This window comes from Leptodactylus fuscus, chromosome 9, assembly GCF_031893055.1.
Source record: "Leptodactylus fuscus isolate aLepFus1 chromosome 9, aLepFus1.hap2, whole genome shotgun sequence".
Lineage (NCBI taxonomy): Eukaryota > Metazoa > Chordata > Amphibia > Anura > Leptodactylidae > Leptodactylus > Leptodactylus fuscus.
In genome coordinates, this window is record NC_134273.1 from 31,842,828 (window position 1) to 31,854,971 (window position 12,144).

The following is a 12,144-nucleotide window of genomic DNA, read 5'->3' on the forward strand; positions in this document are numbered from 1 at the left end:
ATTCCCGTCTCAGCAATGACCCTTTCAAGAAGACCTTTTATTGCCTCCACCTCTTTGCATCCTTCAATAGACACTACATCACTGATTCTGGTGCAGTTGTAACTTATCCTCTAGCCCCCACTGATCCTGAGCAATCATTTCTGTTTGTTTCAGTACAATTATGATGTCAGGTGGGCGGTCCTACACTGGAGCAGAAAGACAGAGACCACCCACTTGACACACATAACTGTGCTGGAACTAATTACACTAATATCTCAGGAATGGTGAGGTCTACAGAAAAAATTCCAACTGAGCTGCAATCAGCGGAGTGGTGCCTTATAGAAAGATGCAATGAATTGGAGTTGGTGATAGTTCCTTTTTAATGGGTCTTGGATAAAATACGTTTCATCTGTAAAAATGCAACCACATTAAAAACTGCATGCGTTTTTTACTGCACCATGCGAATACAGTCCACGTCCCTAGTTTTGTCTGGTATATAGATGGTCAGATCATTGATCTAAACAATCTGATGTACTATCGATTGCCCGCATTCTGGGTCATCCATTCATAAAAGAATGGCCACCTTTAGTGATTATCTTGATCTGCTGCATTCTGCCATTTCACACAATAGTCAAGAGAACAAACCTTGGCAAGGGACCAGGTACAACAATAAGACTTCCTAATGTATGCATAGTGCTAAGCATGAGCCCTGCTGCGGGTAGATCTTCTAAAATAACCAGATCTTCCCCAGATCTCAGCAGGAATAAGTAAACAGTGCAGCTTCCCTTTGGCTTTGATCTTGTCAAGCCCATGTGCCTTGCCCGTAGTCGTGGACGCCTTCCAGCGCCGAGTCACTACTGAGCATGCGTCTTGCCCTTAGCAGATACTTAGGGAACGTCTGCCAAGTGTCTTCCCTGCAGCAACTTCCTGCCCGTCCCTCCTTATCGACGTTTTTCGCTTTCACACTGGTTTCCTCGGCGGAGTTGTCACACGCTCCCCGCTTCGTACTCCCCAGTCATAAGGGTTAGGCTCACATTCCTGCCAGTGTCTGCGGCGAGCGCCGGGCGCAGGATGCGGGGGATGATACGGGGATAAGATTTGGGGTGCAGGGAGGGAACCCCGATATTTTGATGACAGACGTGAGCCCTGCACCCCACCCAGGGATGGCTCTCCTCATGGACGAGGACGAGTATGACAAGCTGGTCATGCAGTCCGGCTCCGACTGGCTGCGCTCGGAGATTATGAGGCTGTTCAGGGAGCTGGGGGAGACCACCCGGGAGAAGATCCAGGCGGCCGAGTACGGGCTGGTGGTGCTGGACGAGAAGCAGCAGCTCAAGCAGCAGTATGACGAGCTGGAACTGGAGTACGAGACCGTGCGGCAGGAGCTGGAGCAGCTCAAGGAGGTGAGCGCCGGGGACAACCCGTATACTGCCGGGGACACCCACTGTACTGCCGGGGACACTGCACCCACCGCACCGGGGACAACCCGTATACTGCCGGGGACTCTGCCCTCACTGCATCTGGGACAACCCTGTACTGCCGGGGGGAAACTGTACCCCCTGCACCAGGGACACCCACTGTACTGCTGGGGTCACTGCATCGGGAACAGCCCTTTACTGCCAGGGACACTGCACCGGGGACACCCACTGTATTACTGGGGACACTGCATCCACTGTACAGGCGACAGCCCCTATACTGCCAGGGACACTGCACTGGGGACTCCCAATGTACTGCCAGGGACACTGTCCTCACTGCACCTGGGAAACCCACTGTACTGACGGGAACACTGCACCTGGGACACCCACCGCCAGGGACACTGCACTGCTGCTACACTACTAATACACAGGCACATTGCTGTCACTGCACCACACTGGTTACTCCTACTACATGGCCTATACTATTCTCTCTGAATTCCAACCTTTCCCCACACAGTTGTCACTGCTCTCTCACTAGACACTCTGCTGTCACTCCATCACACTGATTACTAGTATTGCTGGCACTATATTCCTACAGTGCTTTCACTGCACTGCATCCCCACCCCACTACATGACTGTCATATGCCCCATAAAGCTGTTACTTAACTGCATTATTTAATTACCTACACTAACTACCCACTCTAATGTCACTGCATTATTTGCACCACACTGCTGTGTCTGCACTTCACTGCATAACCACACTTTTGTAAGGCCATGTCCCTGTGGACCCTTACAATACAATACAGACCTACAGTATTGCCTGCAGCCCACGTTGTTGTCCCTGCACTAGAGCCATACACTACTGCTACCACCAAGGCCCTAGGCATGACAACAGTCTATAAAAAATGGAATAGTCTGTGTTTTTTTTTTTCCATGGACTCTATCAATAGAATAGATGGATGGAGCCGCAGGGACAGACTTTCTCTAAATTTTGTAGCTCAGTCCTACGGCCCCCCTCACAGATCCATAAGAAAGTACAGTCATGTGAATGGGGTCATAGAGATGATTGGGTCCGTATACTATCAGTCATTGCAGATAGCAGATGGGCCATTATTATGGTCACTTGCCTAGGGCCTTACACTGCTCTCACTGCACTATTGTTCACTGATGTTTCAACACTTCAGACCCCCACTGTTGTGCTTGCACTACTGCGCTACAGGCCTGCACCACCATCACTGCTATTCTTCAGTCCAACACTGCACTGCTGTATACTGCTATTACTGTACTACACTACAATCCACACTGGCATCACTGCTTTATAATTGGTCATACACTGGTATCACTGCATTAGTCTAGACTGCAGGATTAGCCATGTGTCCTACATAACTATATTGTGTACACCACCAGACATTGGTATTCTTTTAATCCAAGCAACAGTACAGTGAGTAACACCTTTGTCACCCTCCTTACCGGTGGCACTGCCAGCCAGACACCTAGAATAATTGTTAATCTCTTCCTTATCTCTTTTGGCAACTTCACACAGGGATTTCCATTCATGCTGTCATATGTGAACTCGCCTTAAGGTGCATTTTGCTTTGCTATCAGTTCTGCCATCCTCATGGCATACACTGGCATAGCCTACATGCTTTGCAGCATCCTTATTACAAATGCTGCAACCTGGATGTGGCTATTCACTGTCAGGTCACGCCGAAGTAACCATCCCCCTCTGCCAAGTGTGTATGATATGCTATCCAAGCAGGCCAGTCACTATGTAATGTTATGTCCTCCAATGACTTCTTTCATTCAGACTCTGATCTAATATTCAGTCACCCTGTGCCCTTTATCCTCAGTAAGCTTCTACCACAACAATCTTATCTATATTGTCCGGGGCTTTTTGGATTTTGTCACGTTTTGTAATGTATGTCTATGTTATTTACTTGGAATATTAGATGAGCTATACCAGCAGTGAAAGTGTTAATGTTTTCCCAGTGCTGACGCAGCAGACGCTTGTCCTGGAAAATATAGCTCATTCTTCTTGGAAGAAGAAATTTGCTAATTGTTAGTGTTATTAAGCATCTTAAGTATTTGGTAGGCTAAGATCTGCAGTGAGTCCCCTCCGTGCCAAGCTTGTGCATCCTTGGCCTGTACTGGCGCTGAGCTGAGATCTGCATTACCCATTGCAATGTGTTTAGAAGATGTGGCATCATCCACTGTGCTGGGAGTCTGCGCACACCGCCTGCCTGCCCTTCCCAAGACATCTGCTCGGCTCCCTGCCTCCCCTCCTCCATCCTGTTATGGATAAGGAGTAAGTGAAGGAAAGGGAAAAATGCAGCCTGGGAAATAGATTGTAAAGTAATAGACGTCAGTTCAGTCCTCATACTGGGGCTTTTATGGCAGAAATTTGCTCCAGACCGTTATATTTGTGTCTCGTATGCTAGAAATCTGAGTGTTTGTTTATTTGTTGAGTCGCCTACATTGTTGCAGTGTTATTACATTTTCATATTTGCTGTACTTTAGATCATTGATGTAAACAGGAAACTGGATCACTGCAAAAAAAAAAAAGGAAGCAGCATCTAATAACTCAGACACTAAAAATAACATGCAAAGAAGATAAAAAGGCCTGTGCTAAATTTGTGCTTCCTCAAAAGGAGCTGTCAAGGCGATATTAATATATTGTGGTATCAAAATCAATGTCTGACATAAGTGACTGGCATGGGCAGAACACTGTGGACATCGAAATCCAACTGGACTATTACAGGGGACGATGTTCTCATCTGACTGACAATTAGGAATATCATAGACCTCATCAGAAAGTGCAGCAATACTCCAGATGCATTCACTTCTTGGCTCCTGGGACCTGTCCAGGACTGGCTTATAGTACTACTTCTATACCACTAAAGGTGCCCGTACACTTTCAGTAGGATCTGTTTAGTTTTCATAGATTTGCATGACTGTTTTGATGATGGCTATTCCACCTGACGTTCCCCATATACATGTACAATTGGCTTGGCCAAGTGTGGTATGTAATTGGGGAGACGGGATTGAGTTGCTCCAAGACAAATCTGGCAGCAGGTTATCTTGCACGATTTCTGTTTCCAAAGCCTCTTCCTACTTTGTAAATGGAGTTATCTGGTTTTTAGTATTGATGGACTATCCTTAGATTTGTGATGGTCTGAGGATTGTCTTTGGTCTGTGACCACCAAGATTCTCTAGGCTGCATTTCTCCTGTCCAATCTTCTTGATTGCCTATGGAAACCCTATCATGCTGGACGTTACAATGGATTAATGCCAACTGATAATTTATCCCGTCTACATTGTGCTGCTACCTCATCAACCTGTAAGTCTGGAAAACACCTATAGGCTAAGACCTCACATAGCGAATGGCAGCCAGAAAGTCTGCAGTGTTTTCCCCTGCGGACTTTCTGATTCAGTTGTACCTATATGGAAAACACCCGCTTTTCCGTAGGTATAATTGACATGCTGCGATTTACAATGGTTTTTGAAATTGCAGCATGTCTGCTTTGGATATTTTTCTGCAGTGCGTGGATGGGATTAGCCAGAATCCCATTCACTTTGCAGGGACCATCAAAATTCAGCGTTTTATGCCGTGGCATTTACACCTTGTGGAGCCCCAACCTTAGTAAGGTTTACTATGATGGTGTAGTGTCTCCTCTCCAGATGTGTCATGCTGAGAAGGCGGTATCATCATGGAGCCCTTGTATAATGTTTTGCACATTTTTGGCTTATCTTCAGTGTGGGCTAGATCCTCCATAGGTCCCTCTTATGTGTCCTTCTACAAGTTATTAGTACAGTGATAAGAAGTTGGTATTTCAGGAATGTAAGCCAATTCAGATGACAAGAATTCAGCAAACGTTAACTTTCCCGCACCAGGGAAATTTCGATCAGTGATAAATGTTTGCTGCATGTAGAGGCGAAGCTTCAGCAGCCTCCTTGTATGTACATGATGTGACCTCATGATTGTTTGTCCTGTTACTTATATAGTGCAAACACATTGTCAGGGATCGAAAATAATCGGTGACCCCAGTGTATTCCCATGTGACAGAAAAGTACGGTGATAACTAGACTCAGTCAATCGGCACCTTATGTCTCAGCTTCCTGGACCGCTTATTTACCATTGATTTACAGTGGCCAAATATTCTGCAGTACTTTACATTGTCCCTTTATAGGGCTCACAACCACATTATACTATGGCCAATCTCATAAAAGCTTTTCACTTTCTAAGTGCTTTTGAACCACCATAGCAACTCAAGGTCCCAAGCCCCCTGTGGGACTGGAGCAGTGGTCTTACATGGGCATTGCTGCTTCGCTCCATTCAGATCTATGGGACTGGAGGAGATTGCGCTGTTCTAGGGTTTTCCTCATTAGCCCCAAAGGGTAAATATTGTATCAGGGGAATTCAGGGTTAATAGGAGGATCCTCTATTTATTACCCTCATCTTCATAATATAACCTCCCCCCCTAAAAAAAAAAAACCAAAAAAAAAAAACAACTTGATAGTCTTCAGTAGTTGATACCTTTTTAATGGCTAACTAATAATGATGACAGATTACAACGTTTCGGAATGTTCGAAAAGGACACATAGGAATAGAATTCTAGGAGGAAGGGGGGGGGTAGAGGGTTATTAGTAATTGGTAGAAACAATGTAAACAATTCCAGGTTCTTATCAGTTCTCAGGGTATCAGGTCAGTGATTTCTGTAAGATGCCATAAAACCATGTGACCTCAACTTCATAGTGAAGAGTAGCTATAGAGTGTCTCTCGCTCTTAAAGGGGACCTGTAGAAAATTCTAAATAAAACCCATTTGATTCTTGCCTTTCCCCTTTTGGTGTTTTTCTTTTTAAAATCAGTCTGTGCATTCAAAAGATACGGCCCCTGGAATATTACATGTATACAAGCTCTGCTTCTCCATGTGGGCAGGCACCTTTTTATTTTTCATCAAGAACATTATGTTACCGCCCACTTGGAGAATCAGAGCAGGTATACATATAATATTCCAGGGGTCATATCTTTTTAATGGGTGGATGGATATTAAAAATGCCAAATTGTTCAGGTGAAGGGTTAGAATGGATTCTTGATGTATTTTATTTAGCATTTTGTACTTGGGGACCATTGCTTCCTTCTTCATCTTGCTAATGGTGTCACTGTAGGAATGTACTTGGTGCACATGAGGTTTTTCACAGATTACTGCTGGGGATGTCAGCAGTGGGGCAGACTTGGATCCAGTGTTCCTTGGTGGAGGATGCTAATAATGTAGGGGGTTTCTACGTTCTAAACCCTAATTTATGACAACAGCTAACATACTGTGTATTTGGATTGTTGTAGCCAGGAAAAAACATCCGAGCGCCTTCAATACCTCTATAATTCCAGGATTTTATGTATGCACAGCCTACAGGCAATGCAGCAAGAAAATACTTGTGCTTTTCTTGCCTGTGGGTCAAAATCCATTTCCCTTTTAGGGTTCACAGCCTACCTATAATATGACTATATACTGGATAATGACCCAGATGAGGGGAAGAAATCACATGATATACCATGACTTGCCTGTTCCTTGTAGTCGGCCTCACTGTACCTTACTAGCAACCTTGAGTTGTGAAGATTAATACTTATCTAAAAAGTCAGATGTGACCTCAATTTAATGCTTGTCATTCCTACAAGGATCCAGGAAGATGAGACATGAGATGTTTTTGATGGGGTCTTTGGTGTCCAGTAATTTTCTTCTACTGATTGGAAAGTGTAAGAAAAAAAAGATATAAAATCTGTTATTGGCGCCTTAGTTTTTGTGCTTAGATGGTGTTTTGTCAGGAAAAAGGTCACTAGTGATCAGCAGTTCTCACCATACAGCTCCTCATAGCTCAGCTTCCCAGACTGTGATTGTCACATCGCTCCGATCAGGCCATGTCCCCAGTGGGTTTACAAGCTTTTCTTTCCAAGGCACCAGTACATTATCTGTGGCCAAATGTTTGGAAGCCAACGGTAAAATTGTTTCCCATAATGATTTACAATGGTGTAAAACCACTGAACTGAAGTGTCACCCCTTCTCGGTTCCCCCAATATCTATATAGACTGGCTTCTAGTCTTACTCTGGGTTCACATCTTCATCAGGTGGGAATTCAGTGCAGATCTATCTAAGGGTGCATTCACACGATGTAACGTGCAGTGTGATCTGGCACGTATACGGCGTGTCAGAGTTTGCGCGCCGTAAAAGCTCCCATTCATTTCAATGGGAGTTAGGATCGTATACGCTGCGTTATTTTGCAAAATAACGCGACGTATACAATCCTAACTCCCATTGAAATGAATGGGAGCTTTTACGGCGCGCAAACTCTGACACGCCGTATACGTGCCAGATCACGTTGCACGTTACATCGTGTGAATGCACCCTCAAACTGCTGGCTGAAAAAGTACTGCAAGCCCGAATATTTCATTCAGTGATTTCAGTTGAAAATAGACATCTGATGGGACCCTGTTATAGTCAATGGGGGGTCCCTTGGGCTCTTTTGGGTTTGCCATTTTTATGGTCTGGTTTTCCTCCAATGGACTAGAAAAACAGAAACCTGGCGCAGATTTGATCCTAGTTTGTTGACATGGACATGACTGTCGCCACCAGACCGTAGTAGTGACATGTCCATGATATAGTGTCATCACTGGAGGCCCCTATACATAGATTATCGAGGGACCTGGAATGCATTGACATGATATAGTAGGGATGGTATGGTGCATTAGTTTCTGACTATTCCGAATAACCTGGATAACCTCTTTAACATATGACTGTTTTTGGATTCTACAAGGGAATTAAAAAGATTTTTTGCACAAACTTCCATAAACATTACTTAGTCTGTTTTCTATATAACTCCTCAGGTTTGCTCTATAGAATTGTATTCAGACCTATGGCCGCCTAGTCCTTAGTAATCTGATAGCTTCCATTGTTCCAGCTATTCATCGGGCTCGCCTATAGCGTCCATATTCTTATTATACTATTTGTACTTCGCGTCCGTATGTCGTCTTGCTTGTTTACTCCACTTTCAGACATAACATGGGTTTCTGAAGCAATTTCCCATGTTATTGTATCTGACAGTGAAAGAATAGATCCGCCGCTGACAGACACTAACTCATTGCTCTGGATGTCACCATGGAAACTCCAATACTGATCCCCTTCGCTCCTAACAAGACAGCGGGGGGACTCGTCAAAATAACTTCACGTAGCCCACCGGGGGTATTTAATATATTGTGCGCTAATAGGCAGGGAGCTTTGTTCCCTCTGACGTGAATATCTCAGGTCTTACAAGGACTCGTTCTCCAGGCCGAGAATGTGTTTTCTATCAAATCTGCAGCTTATATGCAAGTACTGAGCTTGCTTAGACCGTGCCCAAAAGAGATCACCATGTGGGCTTTGTCCATGTGTTTGGAGACCAATGTAGTCACCGTATATGTTACAGAATTGCAATTGCTGTTTTTGACAGCTCACTTTTTGCAAGGGTAGGTAGCTGCTGGTGCCCAGCTTTGGGGCAAAGTGTAGAAGAGAATAGCTATTTTTTGCAGTAGAAAAGTGTATACTGCTATATGGATGTATAATGGCAGAACTATGCACCACTGGGAAATCCTTAAAATGGAAACTTCTGTACGAGACTGGAAAATGTTATGTCTATGAGCAGCTTTCAGGGCGCTCTATAGCCTATCGATGGTATAAATGATAACACATTGGCCCAGATTTACTGTTGTGGTTAAGACATGGCATATCTTTGGCACCTTTAGTGTAGGCTAAAATTTTTCCATATGCCAAATAGACTGGGGTCTTAAATGTGCCACAATGTGACAAGAATGCGCCAAAATTCTGGATCAAAGTAAAGCAACTAAAAAGTATAAATGTAGACGAGACGGTGTAAAGAGAGGCCAGAGTCATCATCCAGTATCAGTCACTGATGTAAATCTGGTGTAGTTTCAGACTGTTTGACCATTGTTTAACCATTAATAAATCTGGACTACTGTCTTCTAGAATCTGTAGGGTTCTCAGGAATTGGATGATTCTCATTCTGGTTGTCAGAGAGGGGCAGGCTGTGATGTTTGGTTGTTCCTCCTTTTGATCTTAGGGTCTGCTCCAACATAGTGGCTGCTACATATGGACAAATCCCACCGAGGTCACCACTATAGCAGTCACCTGTATAATCATGTGATAATTAAAGGAAGCATGGGGTTACATTGGAATGGATCTAAAGGAGGACCTATAACCTTTATAGGGAATTGGTCAGAGCAATTTGGGACACTGAACTATCTATATACCCTGTGATTTGTAGAGTGTTGCGGAATATGTTGGTGCTATATAAATAAAGCTATTGTGATAATTATCATAGATTGGGGGTTTAGTGTCTCGTATCACTCTGTTCTAAACCAATCTGCAGCTGCATTAAAAATAAAAGGCTTTATTTTCGCAGGCACAGTTCTTTAGTGAAGCCAGAGGGAGGGGTGCACCTCAGCTTTACCCCTGGTTCACAACTGCGTTCGGTGTTCCATTCGGGAAATCCGCTTGGGGGGCCCCCTGAACAGAAACCTATATGCATTAAAAAGGGGTTTAGAGTCCAAAATCTCCCTGATAGGTTCCCTTTGAAGAGGATCTGTCATTTCTCCTAATATGTCTATTTTAGTTAAAAATGTATTCTCCTTAATGTAACAATTCTGGCATATTGTTAGACCTCCTTGCCATTCCACTGTAAAGGGGGGGGGTGTCCTTGCACATCTATCTATCTATCTATCTATCTATCTATCATCTATCTATCTATCTATCTATCTATCTATCTATCTATCTATCTATCTATCTATCATCTCTGTACCCACATAGATAATAACTTCCCATAATTTTGCAATTGGTGACTTGTTTCTGAATGAAGCCTGCTAGCTGCTATGCACTGTATTTCAAGTCATGACGAATCGGGAATGCTGGGGGAGCGAGACCCCTATGTCTTGTGATTCATTTCCTAAGTATTTTATTTCAGCTCTGGCTCCAGCTTCTTGTGCGGCTCGTGAACAACAGTTTGCTCAGAGCCAGTAACCAAGCAACTTAAGCCATTGTACCTGCGAGAGGTGCCTTAATATGTCCTAAAAAAATAATTGTTTTGTAAATTATCAGGCTGAGCTATCTTACATAGCTGCATATCTAATGCGTACCATGGATTAGTAGCCAGATTACAATTGCCAGGCTAACTTCTACACCCAGCTTTTCAATATTCCTGAAGGGCAACTGAATGTTATGTTATGATCTAAGGCTAAGGCCCCACGTAAAAAAAAAAAACCCGCAGGGGCAACACATTGACTATTTATTCTGCAGCGCTTTCACAGAAAGTCGCAGAGGTTTCATATGTGGACTTTTTGCTTCCATTATACCTATAGGGAAATCGCTGGTGTTTCCATAGGTATAATTGACATGCTCTGATTCCCAAAACTGTAACCGTTTTGGATATTGCAACGCATCTGTAGATATTTTTTCATATTATGGATGGTATTCACTTTGCAGAGACTCTAAAACGCTGTGTTTTTTTTCCCCATGGTGTTTACACCACGTGGGACCCCCTGTCTAATGGTAGAGCAAGATGAAAGACTATTTAAAGGGGTTGTGTGAATGATACACTGGACCAGCAGTGCTGGAGCAGGAGGACATTGTAAAGGTGACTATACGGTAGGTTATTTTCATTTTATATAAGGTTTTACTGCTTATAGGCTTTGTAATAATCTCATACGCCCTTTTTAACTAGACAAATTGGCCTTTTTAGTAGACTGATAGTTTGTGACAAATTCAATTAGTCATATTGACTTGCTGAATAGCATTTTAATAACTTGACAGAAGATGATCAAGTTGGTTCACATTTGTGAAAACTTAACTATGCTGTCAGATCAGTCCAGAATTGCAATGTAACAGTAGATTGGCAATGAGAAAGAGCAGACAGAAGGGAATAAAACATGACTGTAGGACCAGACTACAGTGTGTTTGTTTGTAGTCTGTAACCATGGAGACACATTGGTTTAAAAAGGAACTGTATACACAATAGGATTTTATTTCAGATCCATTAGACGGATACAAAGACGTGGTACACGGAGCCTTATATTAAGTTGTGTATCGTGGATGGTCCTCTTTCATTACATACAGGGTAATCATATACCGGATATTTTTAGACATTGGCATCGCTTCACCAGTGTCTATGAATTAAAGTGTATCTTGTCCATAATCACAGTGTAGCAAAGTATTGGCAGTCATTTTAAAGGAATGCAGTTACTCCGTTTACTGCTGAACCTTTACCCTACATGAAGTCGAAAGAAACTAGTCCTATGAATACACTATATATTTAAGGTGACCAAACATCTTGGGTAGCTTTCAGCTGCACAAGCCGACAACCTCATGCTTGGCTCATTGGGAATCTATACATGATTTAAAAAGTCTCCCGTCTGATGATTTTCATTTATCCCTTTCAGATGTGTTTGGTCCTTGAGCTCCAGACAGACGACTTCTTAATGTGTCGGCTTCCTTGGTATTTATCGTGATCCTAATAGTCTAAATCAAGTAGCCATGAAATGCAAATATGGTGTGCAAGGTCACATTTGTTAGAAAAAGCATTTATATGCATGAGCGACTATGGCATGTGCCCTAGACGTACTGGAGGTGTGCCATCTCTGTGATGGATGCCAGTAGTTTGGTATTAGTCCAGCAGTACCCCTTACTGGGGGCTGCGTGTTTCTGAGATTAG

General features: G+C 43.4%; 1 protein-coding gene across 4 annotated transcripts in view; it reads left to right on the plus strand.

The window, feature by feature from the left end:
* Window positions 1-973: 973 nt before the first annotated feature.
* BICD2 (BICD cargo adaptor 2) overlaps window positions 974-12,144 on the plus strand; it is a 77,438-nt gene continuing 66,267 nt past the window's right edge. For 3 of the 4 annotated variants that reach the window (XM_075287151.1, XM_075287152.1, XM_075287150.1), the window contains exon 1: window positions 974-1,382. In XM_075287151.1, the coding sequence (XP_075143252.1) occupies window positions 1,110-1,382 (273 nt within the window). In that variant the 5' untranslated portion in view covers window positions 974-1,109. The remainder of the gene's footprint in view (window positions 1,383-12,144) is intronic. The other variant, XM_075287153.1, reaches the window with a different exon arrangement.